Source organism: Excalfactoria chinensis, chromosome 2 (genome assembly GCF_039878825.1).
Source record: "Excalfactoria chinensis isolate bCotChi1 chromosome 2, bCotChi1.hap2, whole genome shotgun sequence".
NCBI classification, from domain to species: Eukaryota; Metazoa; Chordata; class Aves; order Galliformes; family Phasianidae; genus Excalfactoria; species Excalfactoria chinensis.
In genome coordinates, this window is record NC_092826.1 from 127,859,271 (window position 1) to 127,875,575 (window position 16,305).

Below are 16,305 nucleotides of genomic sequence, written 5' to 3' on the forward strand. Positions count from 1 at the left end.
TGATGCACTGTCAGTGTGTATTGGGCTGCACACTGCAGAGGAGAGCAGAGCAAAGCTCTCAGTGCTCTTTTTGAAGCTTTTCACTGTTTTTTTTCTTAGGTGCTGTACTTGGAAGTGATTAATGTATAGTTAAAGCAATGTCAGATTAAAGATGTTACAGGAGAGGTCAGTACCTTCTGACTTGCTTGTCTGACTTTTCGATTCCTTTTATTGGGCTGTCTGTACAAATTAACTCATTATAACTGTCGATTTTAAAGTTAAGACAGCCAGCCTTCTCATGAAAACTGACTTTGCATATCAGTTACAGTATTCAAAATGGCGGAGGCCACTGGTGTGGCGAGGGGTCTGGAAGCAGCCTGCTCCCCTTCCTGCAGCCGGGGCTGTGTGCCAGGAAGGCTGGGCTGTGTCTGCAGTCTGCCAGTGCTGACGGGGTTGCAGAGCCAACCACAGCCCTCAACTCGAGCTCTGTCTAGGTGGAGGAGGTCAGAAAAGCTAATTTGGATCAACTGCATGCTAGGAAAGGGGGTGTTGTTGTGCTAGCATTTGTCTTTATGTGTTACAAGCCAGCAGCCTCCAAGCTGGGGACGGGTCCACCACTGCTGCTGCCTGCTTTTCTAACCTGTCTTACTGAGCAAAGTTCTGAAAACCTAAGGTGGACACAAAGTCACCCCACAGCTGGTCTTGAGGCATTGGATAGAGACAGACTGAGCATGGCCCCTGTGCCACAAGTTCACAAGGAAGTTAATATTAAAAGTTTCAAATAATATATCATTTTAATATTTGACCAAAACATAGTAGCAGCAGTACACATTCAGAAAGCTTTTGATGTGGAAGAAGACACAGGAAAAACTATAATCTAATTGGAGCTTAACGGAGTGCAATGGCTCAGTTCTAAGAAAGATAAGAGCTTTGTTTGTAAGTTGGCTGTGCATCATATAAGTGGCTTTTATTTATGACAGAGGTAACCAGCATGCTCTGTTAAGTCAGAATAAGAGGAATAAAAATAGGAGCGGTTTAGATATCAAATCCAGCCATGAGTTGGACTCGATGATCTTTATGGGTCCCTTCCAACTCGGGATATTCTATATTTGTAGCACCAGTAGATGGTGATGGATATATCTATCTATTGTTCTTACATAACGGGACTCAAAAGGGGTTCTGAGCTCTCTTTCTCACTATCGTATTTTCCAAACCCTACCTCTTAGTAAGGATAACTGAAACACAGCCAAAGTCCTGCTGCAGGCTTTGAACTTGAAAATATTAGTATCCTGCGTGGAGTCTAAACTAGTTTATTTTCTTCACTGTATAAGATATTAAGGCAAATAATAATAATAGTAATAATAATTCGTTGTTATACAGGAGTAGTTCAGGTATGGAAAGAGAAACAAAATGTTTTATTTTGGGGAGGAGAGGTTAAATTTTGTTACATCATTTAACAATGCAAGTTACTGGGTGTTCCTTTTCAGGTACTTGCCACAAAGTAGTGAACCTGGAATGCCCTCAGTGACATACTTTCACCCTTTGGAACAAAAAGTACAGCAACTGCCAGTGTATCACTAACACAAAGAAACAGCTGCTCGACTTTTTACATCAAACAGGCAGTGGTGTACACCAATGGAGATTTCTGGCATTCCTGCTGCTGATTCACCTTGGCATCCTTCAGTCTCCTCTTTTCTCTTCCCTGCCTTTCTATGTTTGGAAGTCATTTTTCAGTTTTACTTACCAAGCTGTCTGCCTTCTGTTTCTCTTTGCTTCCCAATTACAGGATGAGAAGACAGAATGGGTTAATAGGACATTTCCCATCACAAGTTATGTGTTTGTTCTAACAGAATATTTTCCTGCTGTCTGTAGCTGAAATGAAGTGCCACCTTGAAATATCAGAAACTGTGAATGCTCTCATACTATTGCTCATGATGACTTGCAAGAAATAAAGATAATTCTTGACAATCAAAGAAGTTCTAAAAAATGGGACTAGCTGAGAACTTGAGAACTTACATATGCCAAAGTCTTTAATATGATGTTTTTTTCCTTTCTCAAGGGATAGAAGTGTGAATTTGACTATGAAAATGAAATTATGCTTTCCTAGTGAAATCCCTAAATAGTGTCCCCTCTAAGAGCAGTCGTCTAGTTTTGTTCAGCCTACATCAAATAGCGTTCAAGTTCTCTGGATCTTTTTGGATAGGGTTGTGTTACTTCACTGCATATTGTGAGCTAATGCAACTCCTGGACTTTCTCCAGTCTGTGCTGTCTGAAATATAGACTTGGGGTATAAGCTGCTGATTATGGTTTCAGACTTCCCAGGAAACGAAAATATAAAGAGCCGAAGAAAATGCTGCAGCTTTTCACAGTGATCTCATGCATGGCCACATGCTGTCAGGATGTTTAAATTTCTTGCACTAAGTTTTAATGCAGACATAGTTTCCATAGGAGTTTAAAGTACTACTGTAGTTTGACTTGAAGCCATTGGCAAGCAATAGATTTAAAAGATAGCGTCAGTGTCTTGAATTGTAGCCTTGACTGAGCTTTTCTTCTGTCTGCTTGACTATTTGAGAACTTGAAGTCCAAGCAAGATGTGGATGCTGAAGTGAAGGATGTTACAGATTCTTAAATTAATTATTTGGAGAAACTGTTGGGTTCTCTAGCTTTTCTGCTGCTTTCTCTTACTCACTTTTTCCATTAGCACATATAAGAATCAGGCCAGGCATAGAAAGACAGTGAAGAAAACAAATATCTTGCTTGAGCCTCCAGATCCTTTGTGTGAAGTGCTGATATATCAGTTCAGTAGAAAACGTGCCAATACTGCTGGTGCTGAAATAGTTTCCAAATGGCTCCTGGCAGCTCCATCCTGTGGGAAGGAGGGCTGTTCTCATGCAGTAAGACAACCTTGTGCAGCAGGGCACCACCAATAAAGGTGGGTTTCTGTGCGTTTCTTGTGTGGCTGCCCCATATGTGTTCTGGTAAAAGTGTTGAAACTGGTATAAGGCTATGCTGCAGTGCTTGAACTGGAAATACAGGATACAGTTAGCAGTGGCTGTGATGGTTTGATGGATGATGGGCATTTTAACAACAGAATTTCTCCGGCCTAGTGTACCCTAATATTCCCCACAGGTCACTACTTCTCACTGTATCAGAAATAGCATTGCCAGCACGAGCATGGAAATAATCATCCCTCTGTACTCAGCACTGCTGAGGCTGCACGTCAAGTATTGTGTTCAGTTTTGGGCCCCTCCCTGCAAGGACACTGAGGCTCTGGAGTGTGTCCAGAGAAGGGCAACGAAGCTCTGAGGGGTCTGGAGCACAAGGCTTATGGGGAGCAGCTGAGGGAGCTGGGATTGTTCAGTCTGGAGAAGAGGAGGCTCAGGGGAGACCTCATTGCTCTCTACAACTGCTTGGAGGGCGGCTGTGGTGAGATGGGGGTCGGCCTCTTCTACTGTGTAACCAGCAATGGGACTAGAGGCAATGGCCTCAAGTTGAGCCACGGGAGATTCGTGTCAGATGTCAGGAAATACTTCTCTGAGAGAGTGGTCAGGTGCTGGAACGGGCTGCCCAGGGAGGTGGTGGAGACATCAGCCCTGGAGGTGTTCAAGAAACATTTAGGTGTTGTACTGAGGGACATGGTTTAGTGGCAAATATTGCTGATAGGTGGATAATTGAACTGGATGATCTTAGAGGTCTTTTCCAACCTTAGTGATTTTACAATTCTATGACTGTTCCCCAAGACTGCCAGGACTCTGATTTGGGGCAGATATTGTGGGTGGGAAGTCTTGCTGCAGCAAACGTGCTGTTTCCCTGCTGGGTTTTACAGCCCATGCTGAGCTCTGGCCTATGGTAGCTGTACCTTGCTGCTGCCTTGCCTGAGCTGCTGAAACACTTTGCTCAGCAGCAGACTGAAGCCACACGTGATGTGCCCCGATGAGTGTGGGTTTGCAGCATCACCTGGCCCAGGGCTGTGTCCCGCTGTACCCTGTGGGCAAAGCAGCACTGTGCTGAGTGTGTTTGTGATTTACCCGATAATGTTCTGCTTCTTCAGAGTGTTTTTCCTCTCTTGGGGACAAGTAATGCTGTAAGTATATTTTTTAAACTGTGGCTATAAGGTCTGCCTTCACAAGGACTTAGTCTAGACTCATCAGTACAGAATTCTTTCTATAACTGGTTGTTACTGTATTATTGTAATAACTGGTGGCCATCAAGATGTCCAGAGAGTCCTTCATTCTTTCCAGCTCTAATTTATTCAAGCTGGCTCTTCTCTCCCCTCTAAGGGATGTCTCTTTTTCCATTACACATGCTCAGTGCCTCTCTTCCATCAGCACAGCATTCCTTTGGAGCTACTCATGGGACAAACAAGTTGACTGATGAAGGGAATTTACCTGCAAAAAACAAGTGTCTAAGATTATCTGCATTCTCACACCATGACCTGCAGTTGTTGGCATGCTCTGCAGCTTGCTGCTGAAGCTGTATGCTCCAAGTTGGTTTGGCTCTCTCAAACGCTGTAGCTCAACATACCTTCAGTTTCCCTCATGCAAATCTCACCTTCTGAAGGGGAGGGTAAGAACTGAGCATACTGGTCTGGACCTAGAGAAGGACAGCAAAACCCTGCTTGAGATTGTAGCCTGTTTTGAAGCAGAGGTGAAGAGAGCCGTGAAGGTGGGACTGGGTGTGATGGGAGACTCTGCAGTAGGAGCTGGAGAAGAGATGGGGGAGAAGTGGAAATAAATTGGAAGGTGCTGATGAAAACAGATGTGGTGGGATTACCAATAGGATGGGGGTGCAGGAGGAAGGTGGAACTATAAAGAAAGCAGCAAGAATAAAAGTCAGAAGAGAGGGACTGGCAAGGGTGAGAACTAGAGGAGTGAAAGGGGAATGTGTCTGGGAATGGCAGTTTTTAATCCCAGGAAGACTTTTGCAATCTGGGGCAGCTGAGCTTCTCTGTGTGGGACGAGCAGTGCAGCAGCAGAGCAGTCTTACAGAAGTCCACTTTGTGTTCTCTAGGTGCCCTGGGGAGTCTTTTGGGGAAAGCACAATGAACCTCTCAACTTCCCATATATCTGTCCTCATTCCTTCATTTGTAGGATCTCTGTTTTCTCTGTTCACTATGTTTCATTTGAACAGAGCAATGATATTCTGCATTTAATCTTGGAGCATCTTTAAATCAAGGGAAGAACCTCCCCATTATCACACTGAGCTCCCGTTTGACTTCAGTCCAAAGATGTACCTGCAACACATAGCTGTTCATTACATGGCAGATGTATTTCCTCTCATTTGGACTGGGGTGGGAGTTTACTCTTGTAAGATCACTGAAGGAAGTGGCCTGGCTTCGTGGGGGACTGGGGGGGGGGGGGGGGACAACAACACTACACCTATTAAGCCTTGATTTAAAGCAGCAGACTTGAATGAGTCATTCGTTACTCTGTTCTTTAAGTGTATCCTTTGAGATGCATAGATTTTGCTTAAATTGCCTTCCAACTTCGTTCCTGAAGAGGACAGAGTTCTCACTCCCAGCTCTACACCAGTTAGGCAGCTAGTCAAAAAGCTCTGCTTTGTCCTGAGCAATGAAAAAGCCATGCTTCCTAGCGGGGGTGACTTCTGTGCCCAGCAGGTGTCCTTTTGCATTTAAGATAATCAGCATACAGACACAAAAAACACTCATTGTGCTTTTTACCTTTTTCTTTTTTTTTTTTTTTCCCCCTTTTTTCTGTCTTACAATGAAGGAGATACCCCCTTTTCCAAACCTGTCCCCCAGATTTCTATCTGAAGTGTAACTTTTGAAATTCTTAATGCCTGTAAGCGAAGATGGACAGAGGGAGTGTTAGAAGGGAAGAACAGCTACTACTTTACCTCGGTTTGAAATTAAAACTGCAAAAACATAAAAGCCTTTTGAAAGCATTTTCTAGTGTGCGGTTGTACAAATGGCCCTAAATTAACAGCTGCCAAATAATCACCTCTGAGAGTGCCACAGTGGCTTTCTGGATATGTCTGAATTGATGGAGATCCTCCTTTTTAATCAAAACGGGGTCCCCCCTGGTACTTGGGGTTTGTTACTGTGTATTCTGAGAGACTAGAAAAATCTTCAAGTCTTGAAACCCATTTCTGTCAGAAAGTGGAGCAAGCCAGGTAGGTTTTGTGTTAACTGTGACTGACTTCCATAGGGCAGTGCTGTGCTTTGTAAGACTGTTGATAGATCTGTCGAATGCACACACACACCAATCCATCTCATTCCCTGTGAGTTATTTACTTTTGTACGGCTTTTGTTATTAATATTAAATAGTAATGAGAACATACTGTGCTGCTGATCTAAGCAAATTGGACACAAAGTGAGTTAGCTTATTTTTAGGACTACTGGCATGTAATCATTTCTGACCCTTTTTTGAATGTGCCCCATTTCTTTGGATTACTGAGGCATATTTTAACAGAAAATCAGCAGTTCTGAGCCAGGGTCTGTGAGTGCATCTGGGCACAGCTTCAACCTGAGATGATAATGGCTGAGCTTACATACTGCCAGCATGATTCACAGCTGTACTGCTTAATGCACACTATTGAAAGTGCAGGTTGCCAAATATGCTCTCACTTTCGATCTAACAGTATGAACCCGGTGGTTGTTGTGGGAACTGGGCATACCTGTCACAGTTTGATTTCTTTCACCAGGGTGATAATCGTGGCTCAGTTTTAATCACTGTGTTGGAGGTCTTTCTAGATGTGAGAAGTGTGGTCCTTAAATGCATTCTTACATACATGCAGTGTTTGGTAGGCACTGAGCCCTTACAGGGCAGTGTTTCTTCAGGCCGTCAGAGCTGTGGGACTGAGTTCCAGATTTCAAGGCCTGCACTTCCCTGGGAGGGCAGCAGGCAACATCCTCTGTTCCCTGCAGCATCCCCTGCACTGCCTCCTACGTGCCCTGCAGATGTGTACTGATGGGATGGCCAGACTGTGGCCTCGGCGGCATGCTGACCAGTGATGCTTCATTCAAGGCAGCAGAGCACTTAGAAGATTGGATGCCAATTTTAGAAATATCAGGGTACAAACAGCATTTGAACTGCCTCTGTGTTTTACTGATCGGTGCCAGACAGGGCGTGGAGCTGTGTCTGCACTGAAGTGCTGCCTGCTGACAGTGGAGGCTGGCAGCAGTGGGTGGAGGTGACCTGTGCTCGTGGCCTGGCCATGCCTCGGTCAGGCTCTGTACTTCCTGCACAGCCTCTGCTCTGTGGAAGAGGAGAGATATCCAGATTTAGACTCTTGAAATTACCTTGGGAGAGGTGTGAGGGAGGAGCTAGCCAGCATTGCAAGTGAGGTACCAAGCAGCAGAAGCAGATTTTTTGCTAGGTAGTTATTTTGGGGAGAGCAGATCATTACTTTTGAAGCCATCTGTTTGAATCTCACCACAACTGATCAACAGCATTAAATAATTCAATAGTAGCGTTCAGATGAGTGTCTGTGCTTTGCTTTTATCTTCTTCATTTGGTTTTTGTGCTTGACAAGTACCTGCTTGGTGGCTGGCTGCACTCGTGCTGCTGGCCTACTTTTGAGCAATGCGTGTAGTGAGAAACCCCATTATTTCTGCAGCTACTGATCGTAAATGGTGCTGTGCAGAAAGCCACCCCACAGCCAGCCATGGGCTTGTGCTGCCCATGTCTCACTCCAAGCTGTGGTTGCTGCCTCTCCCACTCTGTGCTGTGGAGGCATGGGGTGGGTGGACAGCTACAAGGTAAGCACTGGGCGGCCACAAGGGAGCAGGGAGCTCAGCCTGGCCTTATTAGGCTGCAGCGATGGTGTCTGGGGACAGGATGTGCTGCAGGGCGGTAAGGAACATGCAGCCCGGAACAGATCCAGTGCAGGCCCTGGGAGACATGGCCCAGTACTGCCATGTGCTGTGCCTGGAGGAGCTGCATCATGCTAGAGATGGCTCAGAAAAGCCTCCTGTATAAAAGTGTGCAGTATCAGCTCTCTTTCCTGAAGTATTTCTCACAGGCTTGGTTATACCCTAAGATTCATGTTGCTGTCCCACATATTGAATGCCTTTTAAAGTCTGTGCTCATTCTTTGTCATGCTGTGTGATTTTAGGCACACACCTGAACTAAGGGGGGTGTTTTGTTTTGTTTTTGTGACTTCAGAACTGTTTCTGCTCTCTTCTTGTGCAGTTTCTACCCTTTATTGGAGGGCTGTGTTTTATTGCCTAAACCAATGGTCCTGTTCCCAAGAGGGTGGGAGTGCTGGCACCTTTTGCGCATGTACAGACCGGGGTTTGACTAGGTTTCAACATATTCCCCCCATACAAGCTGACTTTTATTGTGGATGAAGGCTTAAAAATGCCCACAACACTCTGTGTTATTTCTTCAGTGAAATCCCCCTAGTCCAAGACAAATTCAGTACAGCCAGGTGCAGTGTGGCTCTACTAAAGCTCTTTGGGTTGTACGCTGATTGCCTGCTATTAGTGATCAGCACCCCGCTGAGCACTGTGCACACCTGGGGTCTTTGTAGGAGCTTGGGAACATGTGAGGGCAATAGAGAGAAAAGGTCTTGGCTGCTGTGAATTTAAAGCTGCTCTCCAGAGAAGTTGCTCCAGAACTGCAGCATCACTGTGCTAAACAGCTTTCCTTCCTTCATGAATTTGTGCTTAGCAGTGCTGGATGCAAATTAAACCTCATGTGTGTGCCGATGCAGAGTTGACATTATTTTCAGTGGCAGAGTTTGTACTTGAGCTGTGTCACCTTGACCATCTGCAGTAGAATAGAGCATGTGGGGATTTTCTGTTTGTTTTATTGAATATTTAATTTTCTGGGGGAAGCATTGCAACATGCTATAAACAGGATGGGAACTGAATCTAGTTTCCTTGTCTGCAAGATTGCTTTCTGCCTGAGGCTTAAAAGTGAGTTATATTTCAAGGTAAGTATGCAGGACTATGAAGTGGCCTGTGAAATGTCATATCACTGTGGTAAACAAAATCAATGCCTTCCTTAGATGACTATCGAGAAGAGCCAAAGAACTTTGTTATAAATTCTTTCTTGTGGTATGCACGGCTCTCTGCTCCCTTTTTGGGCTTTAAATGCGAGCGGATGGAGCAGCCAGGAGGAATCTGGGTAGCATGGCTGTGCTTTTAATGTCACTTTTCTGCCCAGGATCACTTGTTGCTGCAGGCAAGGAGACAGCCCTATGCTGGTTGTTTTGCAATCTGGTGAAGCTTTTGGGAAATGGGAGTGACCGGAGGTGGCACAGGAAAGAGAAACCTGTCCTAAACAACTTGTTAGGAGAAAGAAGACCTGCAAACAGTCCACCTTTTGTACCTTTGGTCATTGCAACAGCAAAGCTGTCATCCACCATGCTAGTAAACAAGAGGCTGCTGCCTATGGCATGATGTTGATGTAGGGTGTTTGCAGAGGCTGACCCCACGCCTCTACAATCTGAACTGCAGCTGCTTTACATCAGGCTCCAGTGCAAAATGCTTAGCCGTTATTTTGCTAGGCAAAAACTCTTCTTCCTCAAAGTCCTTGGGTGGCTTGGTCATACAAATTGCACATCCTGCTGGGACAGGAGCTCCTCTTTTATCCCTTGTTTCCAGCAGTTTGCTCAGTCCATCCCTAATAGTGTGCACTTGATGTGCTCTCTTAGAGCTTTGGGCTCACAGATACCAGGTTGGATTCAATTTGGATATGCCTATGTGTGTCTGATTACCACAAGTGAGAAGAGTGTGTGGTCTTTCAGCATCCTCCCAGGAGCCAGTCTAGGCTGAGCCTATTGCTGAAGAGGAAAACCTTGAAGGTGTTTATATATGCTGTGGTCTCGACATAGCGTTTAATGAACAGTGATCCAAGCTGTGGGAATGTCAGTGGGAATCACCTTTGCATTTCAGGATAAGTGTTGCAGATTGAAAGGTACCAGAATCTCCTTACAGGAGTAATTAACTGCTAAAATTAATGGCTCAACTGAGATTTTGTTAAATCTGAAACAGGAATCATTCTGAAAGGTTTTCTTAGAGTACACATAGAAAATAGAATTTTCCAGAACATTAGTAAGTATTCAGTACTGAAAGATGATCCACATTTTTTAATACATCTGTTGCCTTAGCTAAAAAAGCTTAGTTCTCTTTATGGTCCTTACTAATCAGCTTTTCTGATCTTGCTGTGGTACCTGCTTTAAATTGTCACACAGTTGAATGTGATGCTGACATTTATTTGAAGACTTGTCCAAAATGCAGCAGTCAGTAGCCAAACAGCGGACATCTTGAGAGAATCATTGTTGGAAAACTATTGCACTGTGGAAGTGAAAAAAGAAAAGTGAAGAGGATTAAACTTGATTTCTGCTGGAGGGATGGCACCACGTGAGGAAACTTTATCCTGGCTTAAGTTCTTTATAAATGACTTCATTTAGGAAATAAGAATTTCTCTTGTCTGTGTACAGGGGCTTTGGGTGGAGATGACAAAACCCACTGGCACTGCCAATCGCGAATACACTTTATTTGCAAGTAAGGATGCTTGAACATGACTCAAGACCATAACTTGTTGTTAAGTGATTATACCATGTAGGTCATCTTCTGTTAGATTTCTGATGTGTTTTGAGCTTTAGGTTAAATTATTTCTTGAAAACCTTGGCAGAACTTGCTGCAGAGTAGCAGAAAGGAAGGAAGGGTAAGAAAAGGGATGTTTTTCTTTGTGTGCTGGCGCTTACCTTTAGAAAAACATACCTGCAGGCTGAAAACCACGTGGTGTGCTTGGGTGCGTGCGTGGCCTGGAGGCTGGGAAGGGTCGGATGGAAAAAAAGTGGTCTGATTTAGCCCTCTGTTCTAACTTTCGTTCCTGAGATCATCTACCACCTCTCAGATCTCAGCCCTGCTTGCTTGGACTTGTTATTCCAAGTGCACTCTCCCCCTATCCAGGAGCAGAACAGTGGAATAAAATTCATGAACTCCTTTAGACCTCATCCCATGAAGTGTAGATGCAAGTATTATTTCATCATCTTGTTTATACAGGTCAGCTCAGTTTTCCATGCTGCTCGTTCTCATGTTTACCTAACCAACGTATTTGCTGAAAGTTTCCTTGCAGTCACTGCGGTGGTTTCTTTTTGGGTTTTTTCCCCTCAGCATTCTGGATTTTTGAGTTTTATTTTTAGACCTCCTTCAGACAGCTGACATGGGCTTCTTTGATTTTTGTTTTTATCATAACTGCAAGTCACAACAAAGTATCTGGTTCTCCTTATTGCAGAGAAACACATCTAAATATAAATTCCTACGTGATCAAAATGTAGAAATAAAAAGGCTTGTTCTTACTGGGACCTGATTCATAACTCTCCAGTGCTTTGGGGCTGGCAGCCCTGTAAGTTGGGAACAGCTTTGCAAGCCATTTAAACTCCAACTTTGATTACAGTGATTAGTTTTGCCAGACAAAAGGAAGATATTTTCCTTCTCCTCCTGTGGGAAGCTTCAGAACAGCATTTAACTGCCAGCTGGTCTTTCATGAGTGGTCTCAGACTGGAAATGTATGTGTGCTTAACCTCCATTTCTTTGCCCAGATGACTGCAAACTTTTCTTCCAGCTGGGTTTGCCCCCCTTCCCAACAGCTGAACTGTTGTTCTCTTTCTGTTTGCTTATGTTGGAAGCTACAAAAGCTCAGGAATTAATGATGGCAGGGGAGGACAAGAACATTACTACTGATATGCAACAGCCTTGATAAGGTAGTTTGGATTACCGTACTTCTAAGTCTTGGAGAGTGAACTGCGTTAAAGGAGAAAAGACTCTTTGTCTTTCCTTCCTCAAGTACCTCCAGATGGATTTCTTTTCTTCTGGGGAAGGTGTCTTCTCAAACCTACTGTTTCCAGACAGGCAGCAAAAACCTAAATCCAAGTCTTCCTTCATACAACTGTCTGACCCTGCTGAATTGCTGTTTTTACCAAGGTGTCTTCTCCACTCCTAAAGCTGATTCAGGGTCAGCGCAGAGATCTCTCTTCCAACAAGAGACCCTTGGAGACACCCCTTGTTAATGGAAAGGCAGGAGTAAGCAAACAGTTGTATGTTTCCGCTGATCTGTGTGAAGTGCATAGCCTCGGTAAACTATCTTAGGGCTCCAGGTCCTTGTGACTTTAAGACCTTAACATTAGTAGCAGCATTGGCACACAGCCTTTGTCTTGAAGGGAAGCTGATGTGACCCTGTAGTTGCAGATTGTGTCAGGAGATGTCCCATCTTTCTGTGCTTCTGTATGCTTTACCTCCTGTGCCTCGTTCACCAGAAGGGTGCTGGGGACAAAATGCTGGAGATGTCATACAGCAGAGAGGTGTGGAAGCCTGCCCTTCCCGCTGCAAATGCAACCATGCACCCATCTCTTCTGCCTTATGGGGCAGCATCTGCATGGGGGTGATGGTTGAATTGAGCTGGTCTCCTTCAGTAGCTACAGACTGCTCTGGTACCTTCAGAAAAGCATACACAAAAATTAGAAGGAAATGTTTACTATCATTGTAGTTACACCAGTGGATCCCTAAGGCTGAGCTGTCAAGTCTAACTTCTTCTCCAGTCCTTCTAAAGAGCATGGCCATGAGATTTATTAAATTACAATTACCTATTTGTGTTTTATGGAAAAGAAAATCCCTTATTGTGTACCAAATGAATTACAGGTGCTTAAAAATGCTACAGGTAATAAGTGATACATTCATTTCATGAAGTCAAACAAGAAGTATTCATACGAGTAGTATTCATGGAAGCAGCGTTCAGTCTGTAATGTCCCTAGTAGGCACTACTAGCAGTTTGTGTTACCTCTGTACTTACTGTCCCATTTGTGTTTTAAGCATAGCAGCACATATGTCTGGACCAGAAAGTAGATTTTCAGGTTAATGGCAAGTTTTCAACAAGTGTTGACTGATTGTGTTTTTTGTCACTGCTGTTATATTTTCTAGGCCTAGTACGGCAGATCCACAGAGCACAGCAGTGTTTGGGTCCCTGTTCTGTATGCTAGTGCTGTGATGGTTAGAATTAAATGCAAGAGCTAGTGAGTTTACAAGCAAAGAAAAAATCAGGGTGTGTACCATCAGATAATTTTGATCAGAGTATGTTACATATATTACTGTATGAGGTGCTACGAGATGTGGTTTAGTGCTTAGCAGGTACTAACGGTGATAGGAGGATGGTTGGAATAGATGATCTTGTAGGTCCTTTCCAACCTTGTGATTCTATGATTCTACCTGGGAGACTGGAGGGCTTCACTGATAAGTCCTAAGTGTTGGACTACTCTTGCTCAAGAGAACTCTATACAGTTGAAAGATCAACCAATAATCATGCTTCTGTTGAAGCCACTCAACATTAGACAATATGGAGTGCATATTCTTATATACATTACCAGAAGCTGTTAACATGAAAAGCTGTAGTTTTGATGACCTAGAGAGGTTAACAACAGCTTCACAGTGAGCCAATTAATACTGTTAGTTTTTTCATAGATTATATTTTTCACTTGTAGTTCTGGAGTCACTTTCACAGCATTGGTGCTTATATTTTTGCTGGTATGTGGAGATTTCAAGCATGGATAAGAGTTCTGATATAACAGATATCATAAAAAAGGGTAAGCAAAGTTAAGAACTTGTTTCTGTGAGTTTTTCAGTGTCCTCACAACCTCATCCTTGCACTGAGTTTGCTGCTGCTGGCTGAAATCTTTTTGAAGATAACAAATGTGTTTGGGACAGGGAAGCCAGCAGGCAGCTTCTGCCTCCAGTTGGATGGGGTTCAGTGTGTGGGTCTGTCTCGGTCAGGTATTTATGTGCTGGGTGGTTGGCTGGAATGATCAGGTAGAGCTGTGGAAGGCTGAGCCAGAGCTCTTGCCCCATTTTGAACAAACATCTCCAGACTTCCACTAAGAACTGTAAAGGATTCTGACTCCCCTCTTGGATTGAAAAACCATCAAATCTGTTTAATAAAAAAATGGTAGCTGGACAGACAGTACATGTGCAATTTTACACCTTCTGTCTCAAATTAAAATATTCTGAGCTGCAGTGTCTGTTCTTAAATCCCCACCCCCACCAGTAGTTTTGCTCACATGTTATCCATAAATCTTGTCTGTTTTAAACGTTCCAACTAATAGTTGGGCAAAACGTTTAGCATAATGATATGATTAACAGAGTCCATTTTTTTGGCAGCCTGGATGCAGTTTTTCTTCAGCAAGCATTGCAGTTTATCCTGATCAGAGATGGAGAGGCTTTATTCCTCTTCTTGCAGAATTCTTTCTTTTTTATATGAGGATTTAGACGGTCTGCATTCATTTTGCAGGAATATAACGTGTGATTTGGCTGCATCTTTGAAATGGTGATATTATAAATCTTCCAATCACCGTTGCCCAATCTGTTTTAGCATTCATGTGCCTAATTTCTGTTTGTAATCTGATTACTGGCTTGAGCTGCTCCAGCTTGCAGCCTATTGCTATGCATTTACTGTACTCCCCGGGACGCAGTAGCCTGACAGCTCCAGTCCTGTGCTATGAAAAAATCTCTACATGATATTGCTCAGACAGGCCTAAGGCTGTGGCTGGTTGGGAATTAGCTGCTGTTGTAGTTTCTTTTTGCTGAATCCTTTGTTTGTACAACCATGTTCCGAAATCCTTGGATCTCCAGCTATTTGGGAAATGTTAAACACTCTGAGGAGCAAGGTAAGAGTTCCAAGTAGATAGAGGAAAATGCAGTTTGTGTGCTTTATATCTCTTGTACGGTCGTATGTGTAAATATTGTTTGACTGGATCTCCTTCAGCTACATTAGCTACTTTAGTGATCAGTATGCAGTTAGTCACTTCGGCTGTTTCATTATTTCCTAAAGGACACTTTTGAAAGATCCGATTAGATGGATCTTCTAATTAGCTTAGCTTGCCACCGACTTAGGGCCTTTAAATATAGCAAATAGCAGTGCAAGCTTGCATCTGGATTTTGTTTTTAATTCAGCATTTTCAATTTCCTATGTATTAAACTGGGGGTAGTGGTTTTATCGGGTAGTTTGTACCCGGGGGGGGGGAGAGGGAAGGGGTGGGAAGACTGAGCAAATGGTTAAACTTGTAAGTTCAATTTACACTTCAGTAAATATACCCTCAATTTTGAATACAAATATTTAAAATTGTGTTAATAGGGTTATGTGGATGTTTACTCTTCAGTGAAAGAGGGGACAAAATGATGTTGCAATGATTTTCATTCTGTGTAGCAGGTATTACGAGGGTTTCTTTAAATTAACCATTAAAATAAGACTGATGTTCCTTTTGTGGGCGTCTTTATTTCCTTTTGAAGCACAAGTATTTTTACATTTTTGTCTGTGCTTGTATCTAATCGTAAAGCTTCCATATTACAGTCAGTAAGTTCGGCTGGACTTTAATCCTCCCACAGGGGGTTTAATTTGAGCAGGGGGCAATTCATCAAATATCAGAACTGTGTAACAGCACGTAGTTCTCTGTTCATTTGTGTGGGGGAAGAGAGGAGCTTGCCCTACAAATGGCAGCAATTTCAGTAGGTTTTTGAGGCACTATAAATATGGTATGTATGAATATTACTGTGTGTGTTTAATAGGGAGCAAGAGTCAGAAAAGCTCGCGTGTCCATCTGAGCAGCTCCTCTCCTGCTGCAGCAAGGAAAGCTGCCTTCTTCCCCTCTCACGTCCCCTCTTTATTTTTGGCCAGGATAAGGGAGCATTTCTCTGTGGTCTGCTTGAGGGCTCTGTGGCGGACAGCTGTTTAGTGCCAGAAACTATAGGATGGGTGGTTATCCTGTTGGAATGGCTGTGTGTTTAAGATACGCCTGGTTCTGATTAACTGAACTGACGCTGAGCTGGGCTTGTTAAGCTGTGGCATACTGTTCTCACAGTGATGTAAATCTGGCCATTTTAGAGATACTTAAAGTATGCAGGATTATTTTCTAATGTTGTGTGTAAAATGCAGTGATTTATATACCATTAATACTATTGTTCCCAAAAATACTCTGTTTGGTCTGGCAAGCTGATTCTGTGTAATCTCTGTGCTTTATTCTCCATTTACTTGGGGAGAAAAAGCAAACGCTAAGAAAAACAGGAAAAAGTTGCTTATTGACAGTGAGGAATGCTGGTAGCACAGTTGCTTGAAATTTACAGTCACTTGCAGCAAATGCCAAAAAATGCCCTTTTGCACATTTTAAGCCTCTTTATATATCAAGTGTTAAACGTTTTATTATTATTATTTTTTAAACCAGTGGATCTGGAAGGGTGACTGAAGGAAGGACATGGAAGAGCAATGGAAGGAGAAAAACTTTTGAAAGCCATTGAGAAAACTTGCATTTTCTAAGTTCAGACTGATGTTGTCAGCTATAATAAGCTCTTTTAAAAAGCCTTTCTGCAAA

General features: G+C 43.3%; 1 protein-coding gene across 10 annotated transcripts in view; it reads left to right on the forward strand.

Moving 5' to 3' along the window:
• SVIL (supervillin) overlaps positions 1-16,305 on the forward strand; it is a 133,724-nt gene that overhangs the window by 47,004 nt on the left and 70,415 nt on the right. The window contains exon 1 of one of the 10 annotated variants that reach the window (XM_072328776.1): positions 14,399-14,607. The exons of the other annotated variants lie outside the window; for them this stretch is intronic. Within the exon in view, the coding sequence (XP_072184877.1) occupies positions 14,547-14,607 (61 nt within the window). The 5' untranslated portion in view covers positions 14,399-14,546. Of the gene's footprint in view, positions 1-14,398; positions 14,608-16,305 lie in introns of those variants that run through there. 10 annotated transcript variants of the gene reach the window in all.